Below are 16601 nucleotides of genomic sequence, written 5' to 3'. Positions count from 1 at the left end.
GATGGAAGTTGTAAACAAAGCAACTGAAAGGTTAAGTTGCAGCAATCGCAGATTTATTTGATTTATGATCAGATGTAGCTCTTGACAGCTAGGAAATCCGTAGGAATTAGGCCATTCCTGTGAGTGCACACAGGTTTGCCTTTCATAAATGTCTCCAGTTCTTCCAGGAAGACGCTGCCTATTCAGCTGGCCCATTAAATATCTTTTGAAAGTCCTCTGTCCTCTTGGGATCTGATGGCTATGAACAATCTGGCATATAACTGATGGCCACTCAGGAATAACTTTTTCACAACTGTTGAATCAAACTATTCTTTTTCAAAGAAACAAAACAAAACTCAAGGTGATTCAGAAGCCATACTTGTACAGTTAATGTCACAAGGCTGATGTGCTTTTCTGACATAGTTCTTCTGTCAATCCTCAATACTTGGTTCTCTATAGCCTGCACCACCAACTTTCATTTAGAGCAGAGTACCTGAGGAGTGGGTTTTCTGTTGGCTTGTTTTCCTCCTCTTAAAGAGGTGTCAGTTGAGTATCAGCTGTGGATCGTATATATGAAAACATGCTGTTTGTTTACACTTGAAACAGCTGGGAACTGGTCTTGCATGAGGATTTATTGCTGCTGTATGGTAAAAATTAAACAACAACAGCACTACACAAAAATATATAGAAAATAGTGATTAATGTCATATGGGATAAATACATCAAATAATCAGAAATAAACTTTCAAAATGGAGCTGTCCTGTTTCTGCATCCAGGCAATGCTAACAACTTAGAAATTAAAAAAAAACCAAACTAACTAAAATAAATAAAGTGGCAGTTGTTAACTTTTATTGCCCTTTTAGAGAACAGATATCTCAATGTGCCAAAACTTCTACTCTGGCAATAGCATCCAGAACTACAGAGATGCTGCAAGTTCAGAATCTGATGGCCATCAGGCTAGAATTGCTGTTTGCTGTTGGTAGTGATCTTGTATCCTCCTGCTGTGAGTTTCTCTCTGAAATTCCACTCCTCCTTTTATGAGAATTATAAATGCTGTACAAATTTAATATACTATCTGAACAATCACTCAGCTATTTGCAGCTGGTTTTTTTCTAGCAAGATCTTAGAAATAGTTGAGATTTCACAATTGCAAGAGAAATGGTGGGAGAAGAAATGAAGAAGCTTGCAAAATTTCTTTCTGTGGTACCTCATGTCACATCAAAAGCTTAGTCTTTTCTGTGTCTGTTTTTTTCCTATGCAACTGTACATATGTTTGTAGTATTACCTTGCCTTTTTACCTGACATCTTGAAGATCTTCAGTCTCTTCTCGAAGTCCTGGCACAACACATCTCATCAGGACTGTTCCACACATGTACAGCTAGCGAAATTTTCAACAGTATGAGCTGAATCTGAAAGCAGACTCAGCAGATTATTAAGTGGGCATGCAACAAAACAGTATATTCTAGTGTTGGTATTTCAATGGGCAGCGATGACAGAGCCTGTCTACTGTGGCTCTTACTGACCATCAAGCAGTGTGTCTGTGTTTCAGCTTCTCCATTGATCTGTTCCCAGCTCTGTTGTTCTCATGAGGCATTTGGGAACACTTCTGAAGCTTACAGCACTTGTGATACTGTACTTGGGTGAGATGTTCAAGATGACACTCGCTTACACAATACCGTATAACTATTTCACCTTCATGCACTTTAGGAAAGCCAGCCTTAAAAGGACGAGTGTGATCTTTGGACATGCATAGATATAGGGAGCTTATTTTATATTTTTATCACTTTCTGTCACTCTTGTGGAGAGTGATACAAGAATGTGGCTTCCAGTTGTCAAAAAGAGCTGGAAACAACATTTTTTAAAAGATTGTTGAAAATTTTTCCAGAGCCATGAAAATGATTGGCAAACTGGAGAAAATGTTTTCCTGGGAAGGGTTTTCCATCTCTTGGGCTTATCAAAAAGATAAAGAAGAGTGTTCATTAGGTATATCTAATACCAGATCTTAAAAGGCTGTTCAAGCTAGCAGTTAAGATCTCCTAAAACCCAAGGAAGGGAGGTGCAAGCCAGGCATGGTAAAAATGAAGAGACAAAGTCATGCACTTTTATTAGTAAAGAAAATGATTACACATTAGGGCCAGTGAACAGCTCAGACTTTCAAATCAAGATGGGCACAGCTGCTTCTGGAGGCAGTCTCCCGCCAAGAGCAAGTCATTTAACTCAGTACTATGCTCTGTGCTGTGTAGAAGGTCAGCTTAGGTTGTGTAATAGTCACATGTGGTTGTAAAATGTTGGCCTATTGTTTGTGACCAAGGGGAAAACCCTTTCACTCTGTCACAGCATTTAACTGTTTAATTACATTCAGAAACATTTGAATAATTTACACAGCTGAGTGTCATGCTGTCTGTGGCTGGAATCAGTCACATCTGACTCAATGAGTTCTATGTGGTCAGGAGATCCCAAGTCGCCAGTTTTGCTTGGGACCTACTCCAGAACGTGGTGTGATACTCTCTGTTCAACTTCTCCATCAAAGGTAGGGTACATGGGGAGTGCAGTCCCATGGCTGTAGGTCGTGTTTGCAGGGTAAGGCTTTGATACGTCATTTCCAGTGCAGTCTTCTGTTTGTTAGTGAGTGAAATACCTCTAAGCTCAGCTCTATTGGTGGGGTGTCTCTTGAGACTTGGAGACAAGGAATGAGCCTTTTTCTGTAGTTATGTTCCCTGTTGCCAGCCAATTCTCTGCATTCATCCATGGGAGCCCCCTGCTTCTATAGACATGGCTGTGTGGTTATTATTTAACACCACAGCCTCTTTTCAGCGTTTACCCTTGTTTAGTTTCATCTGTCTTTTGCTTCATTTTTCTCTGAAGTGTTTCAACTTAGCTTTTAGCTTCATGTAGCATATTTTTTACAGTAATTGGACAATATCTTTTAAACCTGGGATGATGTGGTTTTAAAAATACAAACGGCAGCTCAAAGGCAACCACAATTAAGAGTCAAAAGGAGGAAAATACACAGCCAACCTTTGAATATTTGTGTATCTTTGCCTGGGAGATAATGTTATAAGATCACTAATTTGGTAATTCATTTTTGTCTCCACTTTGGCCAAATTCTGCTTTGTTTCTTCAATGTAAATTCAGGATAATTTATTGGAATTCAACAGAGATAATTGCCTTTATCTTAATATTAACTGAAAGCAGATTTTTACCTGAATTGTTCGATGTATCTCCTACTGAAATCTCCTCCCACTACAGATGATGTCATTATGGCTGGGGCCCTGAGTGTGCTTAACGGATGTTTTCCTTAGCTCGTATTTCCATCACATCATGTGTGTTTGATTTACTTACGTTGTTCCTGTATTTAATTTCTGCCCATTTAGTCACATTTACTGTAATTTTTTATTTGTTTAGTAACTTGGTATGGCTCAGAAAGATAACAGGGATAGAAAGAGCATGACGTTGCAAATATGTTATGCACAGGTCTCTTCTGTGGCTTGCTCCATTTCAGTTTTAACAAATTGGTATATGGGATAAGCTGTTTATTCAAATACTTGGTTTATATAAGAGCACATAGCAGCTGCTGTAAGTGTACTACAGAGAAGCAGTTGATACATTTCATACTTATTTTTACTCTGTTGTTTGTGAAGCCCTCCAGGAACTTCACAAAAACCTTTTTACTGATAGGGCCAATATTGGGGTGGTGCTTGGTTCAAAATTTAGAGGACCCACACAAAATTCAGAAGGTCAGCTGTGTTCATCACTAGGTCTTTGGCAGCTGTGGAGAGACCCAGGTGGAAAACTGCCTGTGCTGGAGTTTTGCTTCTGACACCAGCAAGACAGGATATCAGCCTTACTCCCTGTCTGGTGGACTTTGTGGACATTTTAAGATGGTTACACTGGTAATGAGAACTGAACTTGTCTCTTTAGGAAAGGAAGAGTGGCATCCTCCTTGTCATACAGGTCAAGCAGAGGCAAAAGGAAGAATTCACAGAATCAGAATCACAGAATGTTAGGGGGTTGGACGGGACCTCTGAAGATCATCGAGTCCAACCCCCTAGGGCAGATCACTCAGAAAGGCACTCAGAAAGGTCTTGAAAGACTCCAGAGTAAGGAGACTCCACAACCTCTCCGGGCAGCCTGTTCCAGTGCTCTGTCACCCTCACAGTAAAGAAGTTCTTCCTCATGTTGAGGTGGAACTTCCTGTGCTCGAGTTTAAATCCATTGCCCCTCATCCTACCACAGGGCAGAAGTGAAAAGAGGTTGTCCCTGCCTTTTTGATTCCCAGCCCTCATGTATTTAGAGACACTAATTAAATCCCCTCTCAGTCTTCTCCTCTCTAGACTGAAAAGCCCCAGGTCTCCTAGCCTTTCCTCATGAGGCAGGTGTTCCAGTCCCTTAATCATCCTCTTAGCCCTTCATTGAACTCTCTCAAGTAGATCCCTGTCCCTCTTGAACTGGGGAGCCCAGAACTGGATGCAATATTCCAAGTGAGGTCTCACCAGGGCCAAGTAGAGGGGAAGGAGAACCTCCCTTGATTTGCTGGACACACTCCTCCTAATGCACCCCAAGACACCATTGGCCTTCTTGGCCACAAGGGCACATTGTTGTCCGATGGATAACCTGTTGTCTACTGGAATTCCAAGGTCCTTCTCCACGGAGCTGCTCTCTAGCAGATCACCTCCTAGCCTGTTTTGTTCCTTCTCAGGTGCAGGACTCTGCATTTGTTCTTGTTGAACCTCGTTAGGTTCCTCTTTGCCCAGCTCTCCAGCCTGTCCAAATCTTGCTGAATGGCCGCACAGCCTTCAGGTGAATCAGCCAGTCCTTCCAGCTTCATGTCATCAGCAAACTTGCTGATTCCATAAGAGGCAAGGTCAAATGACAGGTCTGGCAGGGAGTAGGGGGGAAATACTCAGTTATTAGTAGGGATGTTTTAAAGCACAGGTCATGAGGTGTGCCATGCTCCCATGCTCAGCTGGCACGCTGGGGCAGTAGTCCTCACAGCCTTTCTCCCTTGTGACCAGCATTAGAAGAGGCAAGAGATGCCTGTTAACTTGTGTCTGTAGAGAAGAGGTGTCTTTTGGTTCAGGCCTGTCTGGCACTGGCTGCATTTTGTGCTTTACTTGAAAAGCCAGTGCTGAGGAGGAAATAAAAATTTAAAGCAAATTCCTACTGGCTGCAGGGGAGCTGCTCAGGTACCTTGCTAAACAATGTGTACCCATATAAATGCATTACTGTGATAAAACTTAATCTTAGTCTAGACCAGAGGTTGACAAGAGTAGAAAACATTGGTACCTTGCAGTCTCCTTTCATGTGTACTTGGGTATTAATGGGATGCATGGCATCTGCCAGCAAGCCTGGTGTCAGAGGACAAAGTGGGCAGTGACCCACTTGCAGCCACCAGCTGCTGGGACAGGAGCAAGCCCTGGTGGGTCTGGTGTGGCATGGGGAGAAGCTGGCTTTCCTCACTCCACTCCCAGGGTGTGGTGGGCAGGCTTGCATCCTGGCCTGAGGGTTTCTGGCTGGTGCCATCTGGCTCTGGTAGAGGTCCACTCCTCAGGTGCACTGCCACCTGGCAGACTCATGATGGAGGTGTCTGGGGACATCACTTGCTCTCCTGGCTTTCGCTGGCACCAGGCTGCTCCTGGCTCGCACACACATGTGCGAAGTGCATTATATGCAGTGCACTCAGGCTACATTGGCATAGGCTCAGGGTATGGGACACAGACATTTTTCTGTTGTAGGTTGTGGGCCTTTTCTCCAGCAATGAGGTCAGGTGGTGCCATTTCTTCCCAGTGCTGTTACCAGCATCACTCTGCTGTCTATATTTTAGTAATGGGAGGCAAGGTGGTTTCTGCATAAGTGGTCGCCCAGTTTGGAACAGGCGTGTGGCTAAGCACGGAGACACGGGCTGATCTGCATCTGAATATGTACTAAATTATTGGAAGGGTTCAGTCCTGGTTCCTTCAGTTAAGCAGCTAAGGTGAGATTTGTGCTTTGCAGAAGCTGGCCTGATGCCTGTGCTCTACTGTTTACTTCACTGTGTTTAACACGTAAGTTGCAAATAGGCTTTGTTGAGGCAGGGTTCAATTTCAGTGTTCAAAAGCAGCTAAAGTCTTGGAGCTTAAATTCATCAATAGATGATGACTATTTGCTACCATTTCAGCAGCACAAGCTGTTAACCATGTACCCAGTTAAACTGCCCTCATAGCTGCTTTATTTAACTTGAACATTGCAAATTGATAATGTATTACACAAAATTTGGTAGTCTTTTAAATATTAAATCTTTTACTGGAAGTGTATGCTGAAAGGAAGATGTAAAATGAGTTGAACAAAAATACTCCAGGACCTTAATGTCTGAATCAATTGATTCTGGGCAGCAATTCAACTAAGACTCTCTTCACTATGCTAAAATCTTTGTTGATCTTTTATTTCTTTTACTTCACAGCAGTAGTGTAAACCACACATATGAGAATGAAATTTCTATCTTACTGTAACTGCACAGAGAGGGAAAGTAGTTGAACAAGTGCTAAGAGAGCCAGAGAGTAAGTTGGATTTTGTTGAAAGGAGGCACATTTTGTTTTCTTGAATTAGGTTAATTTTAAAACTTTGGCTTTGGATGTGAGAGTTCAGCTATTGTTAGAGGTACTAAAATAGAAGCGGTATGAGAGGTTTGATTTGTTTTCTGCTTCTTTAGCCTAATGTTTTTTTAAAAAGCAGCATTAGCTGTTACATATGCTCTGCAGCAATCATTCTAACACAATGATAAATGGCCTTTTCCCAGGTGACTCTTAATTCCATGTCTTCTTATCCAGCAAATTTACTTCTCTCCAAATATAAATACATTAACTTGACCTTTTTTGGACAATTACACATGGTCATGTTTATTCCTTCTACAACATGCACTCCACTCTACAGGCAACCCTGTCTCTGTGTGGCTGTAAGCATGGACCCTGTCCAATCCTGGCCTTGCAGCTCACTTATGACCTCTGTTTTGTTTTCTCTTCACAGTTGTGCAGCACATCAAGCGCCACAACATTGTTCTCAAAAGAGAATTGGGAGAAGGAGCCTTTGGGAAAGTCTTCCTGGCGGAATGCTATAACCTCTGTCCTGAGCAGGACAAGATCTTGGTGGCAGTGAAGGTAAAAGAGTCTAAGGTTTCCATTATTAATTCATGGTTGCAACTAATGCTATTTTATTGGTAAATGGTCGTGTTTTCCTATTTCTTAGCCCAGTTTACTGCTCTGATGTATGCGGAAGGGTTCACAAGGCTAATGGAGTATTAAGAGAATGTGAGAGTTGATCTTCTTGTGGATTATAAAATGAGAGCTTAATTTCATAAGGAAAAGGGGGGAAACAGACTTATGTCACAAAGGGGCAAAATCTTTTATGATCTATCTAAAATATAATTACTGAAGAATAATGTCTAGGTCATTAAAAATACATGTGACATATATGTGTGTCTAAAAAAATAATCTATTACTAGCTAAGTGATTAGGTTGTGTGTATAATTGCTAGTCAAAGAAGGCCTTTCTTTTTGAGGATTGTGCCCTTCTTTTAGTCAGCCACTGAAATTATCTATCAGTAATTGTCATTAATATAGCTGCCAGGAATGTTATAACAAACTTGTGGATAATGTTGCCATGTGCTCTTAAGCACCACTGCATGGAAATCCAGAAGTCATGATATGTCAGACCTGGAGGAGTAATTATACACCTCTAGTTAGTTTCCCCAAAATACAGTCCAAAGGAAACTGAAACGACATGAAAACAGCTGTAACATTGAAGATTCAAGTATACGCAATAGTTCTCACATTTCAGAGGGGTGGGGGTGTTGGTTGAAAGGCATTTGTTTGATTCTCCTAAATGTAGGGAATCTAGTAAGGAGTAAGAAGATTTCCAGAAGAGATCCAGAAGATCTCAGAACTTGGACACAATTGACAGGCTGAGACTGGTTGTTGATCTCAGCTGTGGATGTTCACTAGAACATAGCATCAGTGAAACTATGGTCGAAGAGTTTGTAAAGTCTCCCTGGCAATAATCTCTTATCTCCATCTGTGTTTTGTCAAAAGCTGAGCAACATTTCACCATTTCCAGTATCTCATTAAGTGCAGGGGGAATGCACATTCGGAATCTGGGCTGTGCCTCAGGGTCAGAAAAATCTGACCAGTCACGATTAGGCAACTACATGTACATTTTGGCTTAAACCACACAGTAAAAGAAATTAAGTAGATCATATTTTTGAGTTTGGAAACAAGAAACAGAGTTTTGGATCTGATGGTGAGAGAACATGAAAGAAGGATGGACTTGTATAATGCTTTCTTGCTCCACCAAAAATAACGAGGTTTTGGGGTTTACCGAAGTTACAAGCTTTTGATAGCTTGGGAGCTGTTCAGTCATGTTGACTGGTGAGAAAAAACTAAGCTTTGAAGGGATATATCATAGGCAGGAGAAGGCAAGAGATAGGAGATGACAAAACTAGATCTGAATGAATTTTCTATTGTATTTTAGTGAAGCTAGAGTGAAAATTGCCTTTCCTGTATCACTTCAGGGAGCTGCTTGATAGCAAAATAAAAGTCTTCCCATTCACTTGCTCCCTTTGAAAGTCCTGACCAAATGGAGCCCAGCACTTCTGCTATTGAATGCTGCTCCATGTTCACTCTTTGCAGCTCTTTCTCAGTGTAATTCATGAGGAAGAGCATTGAGCCTTTAAAGGGAGAGATGTCTCCGCGGGTTTAGATGACAAATCTGTTGGTTTTCCGGACCAGTTGTCATACTATTTTTTCTTAACCAAATCCACTCTTTGTAGTGTTCTTAATAAGGATCTTGCAGGTAGCTGTGGGAATAAGTACCTCTGGTGACAGATTATACCCATTTTGTATTTCTCCCATTGGCTCCTGAAGATGTGACTCTGGCTGCTGTCAAGGAGTGATTTTTTTGGCAAATTGTGCCATTGATTTGGTCCCCTTATAACTGAGGGGTTAATTGCCTAGTGTTTCTCTCTTTCAGTGTAATACCAGCTCTAGCGTACACAGATGTCCTTCAGTCACAGTGGAGGTCAAGGGATGGGACCTCAGTGGTGTGCAGAGGGCTAGCCAGAGGGTTGTGTCTGGACCCCACAGGGTTTGGCAGTGAAAATGTGTCATTTTAAAATATTTTTTTTTTCAATCTTTGAGGAGCAGACCTGGATGCCAGCAGTGGAGGGCAGCTCCTGCTGGCAAACAGCAAGGGCTTTAGAGAGCCTCACCTCCCTGAGCAAAACCACAACACACCTGTCTCTGTGAAACAGATCTGCTGAGTCCAATGGAAATAGGAACTTGGTGAGGTGTAAGGCAGTGGCAGGGGGATTCTGGCAGTGAGGAGACATGGTCTCACTTGCATGGCATGTATCAGGATGGCTGGTGGCTGCCTATGTCTGCTGGCTGCTGGACAACTGAATGGTTCACACGTGACCCTAAGCACCACTGTCTGACTCAACACGCATCCATCTCCTTCTCTGCTGGCTGGTATCTGGAGCACTGACATTGCTGCAGCTAATTATTTAGAAGCTAAGAGGCCCAGAAAAATCTGGGAAGATAAAAAATCATGTATAGCATAAACAACCCAAAGTGCCTGAGATTTTGCTCTTTGGAAGAGGAGAAAGACAGTTACTTTAATTTTTTTTTGACCACAAGGCTTTTTTGGGAGAGCACTGAGTTCTCAGAAATGCTTTCTGTGGGTCAAACTGTAAGGAGAGAGCTTAATCACAGCTTAAGCTGGTCTCATGGATACTGTACTACCCTTTTTGCCTTAGCAAGTTTGTATATCACATTAATACACCATTTGCTGCGTGTACTTTCAGAGAACAGAAGGTGGAGGAAGGAAAAGTTGCTGTTTCCTTGCAGGTCATTTTGCCATGCCACAGTAGTTGTTCAGCCCTGGATCAGCACAGTCTCCTCACAGGTCCCCAGGCCTCGTCTTGCACTAGTTTTACCTGTCCGGAGCTGGAGGTGAGGATGACTATCAGGCCACAGGTTAGCAGCTGCCTCTGTCTCCCCTGCAGAGGTTAGAGGAGGATCTACCCTGTTCTGCTCAAGGACAGTGCTCACCTAGTAAATTTCTATAGAACATTTCATGACACCTGCAGAGGAAAATCAGAGCTTTCCAACTCTGGGTCTTCAGTTCAGAGAAGGGTCTAGCATGGTGATGGGGAGCAGTAGTAAGGATTTCACAGTGGAAGGCTGAAACAGTATAAAGGACAGCTGTCGTGAGAGTTTCATTAGCAGGTCACACTGGTGAGACCCAGGACCCCTGATCTTTATCTGATTGACCCATGAGTGTGACTCTGTGGTGGACTAAAGAGCTGGCAGTTAGCAATTGCTTCAGAGCACAGGTCTTGCGAAGACCAGATGGTATGGGGGGCATACCTGGGCAAGAACTCTTTGGAAGAGATAAAGCATGGAGGTGGCAGTCTGACTGTCACAAGGACGAACTCAGCAGTTGTGGAAGCCCTGTAACTGCTAGGGGATCCCTCTGTTGCCTAAGGTAATGTGACCCTTCTCCTTAGCTGCTGGCCTGAGTGGATGGGAAGTATATTTGATTTTATTTCAGTTGATACTTGGGAAAAACTGTAATTGACTGCTGAGGTTGCTTTGTATGCAGAGGTTTGGCATATTTGTCACTAATGATAATCATGAATATGTCTTTTTCTGTCTTTATGCTTTTCGGTTTTATTTTGGTTTTATTCTCTTGCACTGAGAAGAAGCTAAAAGTATTAGTCAATGCCATTTCTATGTAAATTCTACATCCTTACTATTTTTTTCACTTTCCAGTCTCCTCTGTGCCTGACTGTGTCACCTGTCTCTCATGCATTGTGTCTATTCTGCACGCTGTATGAAATAATGGAAATGGGGTTTTGTAATGGTGGGTGACAAGAGATTCAAGTCGTCCCTTAGTAGCAGAAACCCTCTCTGAATTTCAGCTGGGTTTTAGACCTTCCTGCATTTTGCTGTTTGACAGAAAATGTGTAATTGCCATGGCAACTGCTCTATCAGATGATAATGTTGCTGTTTCTGTAAGATAAAAAATATCTTCTGAAATATACAATATGTCGTCTTCCCAGAGCAGAGATTTTTTATTGTCTTTCCAGGGAACAAACCTGCTGGAAAGAGTATTAGCCTATGCAGCCTATGCTTCTCCCTGCCAATTTTTTCCAGGTTGCTATTATTTAAAAATGTTTTTTATATAAATTCCTTTTCTGATTCTGTTGTTGAGAAGAATTACAGCCTAATTGCTTATACATGAAAACACCAGAGGAAACTCAAGTGACAACAGAATTGTTCCCAGTGATTTCATTATATAGCATATGCAGATTGGATTGTGGGTTGGTGCCTGTATCATGTTAAAGGATCATCCCAGAGGCAGGAAGTGTTGGAATACATTTCAGTTTCAGTCCTTGCTCAGTTCAGATGTGATTGTGTGGGGATTATAGCAGGGAGCCAATCTGATATCCGCCTTAGGTGATATAGCTGTGTATACTAATGTATAATAGCTTGTGAAGCTTTTATGATGCCATGTTCTTGTTGCATCATTATTGGTAAAACTTGTAGAGGAAAAGGGTTCTGGGGCTGAGGACACATGAGATTCATGAGTCCCTCAGGTAAGGGACATCTGTGGCGTGAGTGATTTCTGTTGCTTCTAGAATCCATAGAGCCTGAAATCCAGACAAAAGCCCCTGAACTTGATAGATGGCCATCCAGTCTGCCCTGCTCCTTTTCCCCCAATCTGGACCTTATTATGATAGCTGTTTGTTTTTCAAGACATATGGTTGCAGTTTCACAAGTGAAGCAAATGTTTTCTCCAGCAGTCGTATGTTACTCCCTTCTTCACACATGCATACATATAAAAGTAGAAAAGTAGACAGAATTGACTCTGTTAAAGAAAAACCTTGAACAAACCATAAGGACTGCAGCTAAACATTGGGTTTGTTGGCACAAAGATTGCACAGTGACAGCTTGTTCTTTGGCTCTTCTGATGACTGTGGTTGGTTCCATGCTCTATAGATTAATTCAGGGTAGAAAATGTAAAATTCAGGTAGGTAGCCAGGAAAAAGTATCTTTACTTAAAACATTGCCACTACTTTACATGTTTCATCTTCCTTTGCGTTAAGTCTAGGTGTAGTTAAAATGCAATTGTACAGAGCCCAGACATCAGTTTCTGTGAGTAATCATGAGTGAACACTGGTAACCTGCTATCTTTCTCTCACTGTTTTAAAAATAGTGTTTGAATTAGTATAGTGCAACCACTGTACCTTCTGGAGGCAGAACCTAGTATTGATTTATTGTCAATTACAGTTATTTCTCATATAATTGGTGTCAGAATTTTGGGGGGTTTTTTGGTGCATGAATGTGTTTCCTTGCTCAGGAAGTGTAGTTCTGAAGAAGAGATTTTAAGTTGCCTATGTATGGCAGCTAAATTAGCATTATTTAATTATACAGCATTTAAGCCTCGTGTTTGATTCAGTGGTGATACATTTCCTTCAAGATGAAAATATGCAAGCGTTTAGAGTTGTTGTGGTTTAGGCACAGCCAGCAACAAAGAACTGTGGCTCAATCTGCCCCCACTGCGTGATGGGGTGGAGAAAATAAAACAAAATGCTGTGGGTCGAAACAATGACAGGGAGGGATCACTCTCCAATTATGGTCAAGGGCAAAACAGTGCGCAAAAAAATCAATTTAATTTATCACCAATCAAATCAGAGCAGGACAAAGAGAAAACAAATCAAAGTTTAAAAAATAAGTACCTTATCCCACCCCTTCCTTTATTCTGATGGAAGAATTACTTGGCTCCCCATTTCCCTCCCTCCTCCCCACCCAGCTGCACAGGGGTATGGAGAATGTGGGTTGTGCTCAGTTCATCACACATTGTTTCTGCCACTCCTTCCTTCTCAGGGGCAGGACTCCTGCTCTAGCATGGGGTCCCTCCCATGCAAAAGAGTCCTTCACCAACCCATCCAACGTGTGTCTCTCCCATGAGGTACAGTCCTTCAGGAACAGGCTGCTCCAGCACAGGCTTCCCAGTGAGTCACAGCCTGCTTCAGGAACAGCCACTTCCCAGGGCATGAGGTCCTCCACAGCTTCATATCCACATCTTCTCCACTGTGGTCCTCCATGGCTGCAGGTCCACATCTGTTCCTCCATGGTCCTTCACAGGCTGCTCCACCATTCTCCACCATGGACTGCAGGGGGACAGCCTGCCATCTCACCACAGGCTGCAGGGGAACCTCTGCTTGGGCACCTCCTCCCCCTCCTACCTCACTGACCTTGGTATCTGTGTTGAGGTGTTTCTCTCACCTCCCCCTCTCCTCTGCCCTTCTGGACTTTTAACAATTTCCCTTTCCCCTTCTGAAGTATGTTATCACAGAGGTGTTACCACCTTTGCTGATGGGCTGAGCCTTGGCCAGTCGCAGGTCCTGCTTTGGAGTCAGGGGAGTTTCCAGCAGCTTCTCACAGGAGCTGCCCCTGTGCCCTCTGCTGTGACCAAAGATCTGAGACACAGACTCAACACAGCTGTATAAATAAAAGGGGGTGAGAAAAGTGACACCCCAAAATTCTGATCTGAATCTACTTCCTCTCTGCCTATCAATTTAGGATTGATCCTCCAGTTACTTATCTATATGCTTAATCTTATGCATGTGAGCAGTTTTTCTGAATTTCAGACGGGTTTCTGACTGAAGTCTCAGGTTTTAAGTTCTGGTTCAGGGGCATAACCTTGCATAAATCTACCTAATGTATAGCGCACCGTAGGGGCCAGCATCAGCAACAGCAACATTAGTAATAGCTGAAGAATGCATGTACATTCCCCAGAAGCATTTTAAGTAAGCAGAGTTTTATTTTCAGGAACTTACAAGAAAGGTAAATACCAACAGGATACTAGGGTTTGCCTGAGTTAAATGCTAAAGCATATGAACCAGGTGTGTGCTAGTATTTTTTTCTTTTTTACAAGACCAGTTTATTTGTTCTGTGTTTGGAAAACACTTAGCACAGTAAGATCATGAGTATTCCTGCATCCTCTTTCAGGAAAAATAGTTCTTTGGGATGACATATCACAGGAAAGTGAAAATTGCACTTCTCTACTTAGTTGCACTTGAACACCACATCTGCATTTGTAAAAGAGCTATTAAGAAAGTACTTCCTCCATTCTTTATGCAGTAAGGTGTCCTTATTTTACCCTTACTGTGCCATCCCAATTGTTTGCTGCCTTTTGTGACCATCTCCCCTCCTTACATTTTCATTTTCCTGCCAGACACTGAAGGATGCCAGCGATAATGCCCGCAAGGACTTCCACCGTGAGGCAGAGCTGCTAACAAACCTGCAACACGAGCACATTGTGAAGTTCTATGGCGTCTGCGTTGAGGGTGATCCACTCATCATGGTCTTTGAGTATATGAAGCATGGAGATCTTAACAAATTCCTCAGGTAAATCCACAAACACATACTGTGCTAGAGAGCCAGAAGTGGGCAGAGAAGGTAGGTGTTTCTGGTACTTAATGTCAAGTTAACTACCACCACTGGAAAACACCAACACCTAGGAATGCAAATCCATGCAACTCTCATCTTCTCTACTGGGATGTGGGACTCACTGTTTCTTTGCCTATTTGGAAGTACCATTAAGTCAAGCCTTATGCTTTGCCCCAAAGTAATGGCAACGAAGAAGGGCTGTTTTCAGTTTATTTCAGCATATTCCAAAATGTTTGCTTTTAAATCTTACAGTAGCCTGGCAGGCTTTCTGGAAGCATTTGGGAAGATCCCACTCAACACCAATCGCTATCTGTGGGCGTCCAAGAGCTTTTGAAATCTAACCCCTTTTCTCTTCCCTCCTCTCGGAGTTTTGCAAAGACTGTCAGTAATCTGAAGCAAGAAAACTGTGAGCCATGAAGACTTCATTGCAATGGAAAATGCTACATCTTGGGGTCCGGATTAGGGTTATATTTCATAAAGCTCTTCAGGAATGTGCATTGGAAATTGAAATTTGGGAATAAAGCAGTCACAGATAAATAGATGATACCTAAGGTTCACAATAATAGGTAACTCATGAACCAGGAAGTTAAGAACAGTGGCCTTGTGTATGTGACATTCGCACTAGCCTGCACTCGTTGACATAAAAATAAGCAGTTCAGAGACAGCTTCTACTCCTATGTAAAAAAAACCCACAAAACATTTACATAAGGGACTATTCTTTCAAGGTCTCCTCTATGATTTTCATCACATGTCACAAAAATATTTCAATGTACTGAGATCTCACCTGCTGAAGATAACTGGGGGTAGCGCCGTTTTGGGAAGGTATCTGTGACAAAGCTGTAAAACAATCAAAACTGATGTCCCTTTAAATGGGTTCAGATTTTCTACCTGACTGAAATGGCTAGTGACTGCTAGTGTTGCCATTTATGCATTTTTGATAGCCTATGTGAAATGAGTTTGCTGTCTTTTTAATTTCCTCTGAACAAATTACCACATTGTAAAAGCAAATGGTATTAGCTAGCATCCTTCCTTATTTGCAGAGCTGCCAGGTCTGACAGGAAGACCAGGGCATGAACTGAGATTGCAGGGCAAACACCAGTACTTTTTCCAGAGTGACTGTCTCTCTGGCACCAGATTTAAGTAAACTCGCAGAGCCATGCTGGGGCATTTACATGGCCTGCTTGGACCTCTGCCATGGATCAGGAGAGAACTGCAGTTTCCTAATCTTTTTCAGAACACTGTTAGAAGAAGCTAGATTTGCAGCTGATACAAAATAATTTCTTATTTCATAAGAAATACTTTTTTTTTCTTTTTCATTGGCCTTTCCCTATGTCCTAACTGATTTTTAATTGTTGTACAGAAAGGTAGTTTATCAGATAATATACTTCCTGCTTTAGGTTTTCTCTTTTTAAATTTTATTAATTATGTATCAGCCCTTGACTTTTGAACATATTATTATGCTGGGACAAGCTGTTAAACTTAAGCTCCAATTTGTCGTTCCTCTCAGCTTTGCTGCAGATTGTGTTGCAGATCAGAGGTTAGTTCTAAGCAGGCTCTAGGAGCGTCTATTTCTTACCCCGCAGCGCCACCAAAGGCCGTTGGGGGAAAAAAAAGAAAATCGAAATTTAACCCAAATAAGCCTTGCTATCTGCATGCAGCCAAACGCTGTTTCAGATCTAGGACTGAAGCCTGAAAGTCATACTTGCCCTTTGCTTGTTGTGGCTAGTGGAGGCTGATGTGGATCCAAAGAAATCTCTGTCAGCATTCCTGGCTGTTGCAGACACTGAGGAGCACCTCATTTACTGCCAGTGCCAAGAGAACAAGCAGGGTGGATGGAGTGTTAAGAATAATACAAAGGTTTCATTGGATACTGACCATGCCCTAGTGAAAGAAGAAGAGTTGTCTAATGTAGCAACTCAGAGCTTCATGTCTGAGAGCAGTCATTAAAACACTCCATGCACTGAAAAGATATAGTGCTTTTCAGTAGGAATTTGCTTGTGAGTCTTGGTTGGAGACTTCATACCTTCCCTTTTATTTCCCCCAACCGAGGCCAGTTGAATAGCTGCCTGTATGTACCCTGTGGCAGCAAGCTGCTTTGCCTGGTACCAAACGCAGTCCCAGCAATGCTACACAC

General features: G+C 42.3%; 1 protein-coding gene across 4 annotated transcripts in view; it reads left to right on the top strand.

Annotated features, from left to right (window-relative positions):
* The window catches only part of NTRK2 (neurotrophic receptor tyrosine kinase 2), a 219972-nt gene that overhangs the window by 149954 nt on the left and 53417 nt on the right, over positions 1 to 16601 (top strand). For all 4 annotated transcript variants that reach the window (XM_051642180.1, XM_051642179.1, XM_051642188.1 and 1 more), the window contains 2 exons: positions 6982 to 7112; positions 14253 to 14425. In XM_051642180.1, coding sequence (XP_051498140.1) covers positions 6982 to 7112; positions 14253 to 14425 — 304 coding nt within the window. The remainder of the gene's footprint in view (positions 1 to 6981; positions 7113 to 14252; positions 14426 to 16601) is intronic.

The sequence above is a fragment of the Apus apus genome, chromosome Z (genome assembly GCF_020740795.1).
Source record: "Apus apus isolate bApuApu2 chromosome Z, bApuApu2.pri.cur, whole genome shotgun sequence".
Taxonomy (NCBI): domain Eukaryota; kingdom Metazoa; phylum Chordata; class Aves; order Apodiformes; family Apodidae; genus Apus; species Apus apus.
The sequence above is the reverse complement of the archived record's forward strand: the minus strand, read 5'-3'. Positions and strand labels throughout refer to the sequence as shown.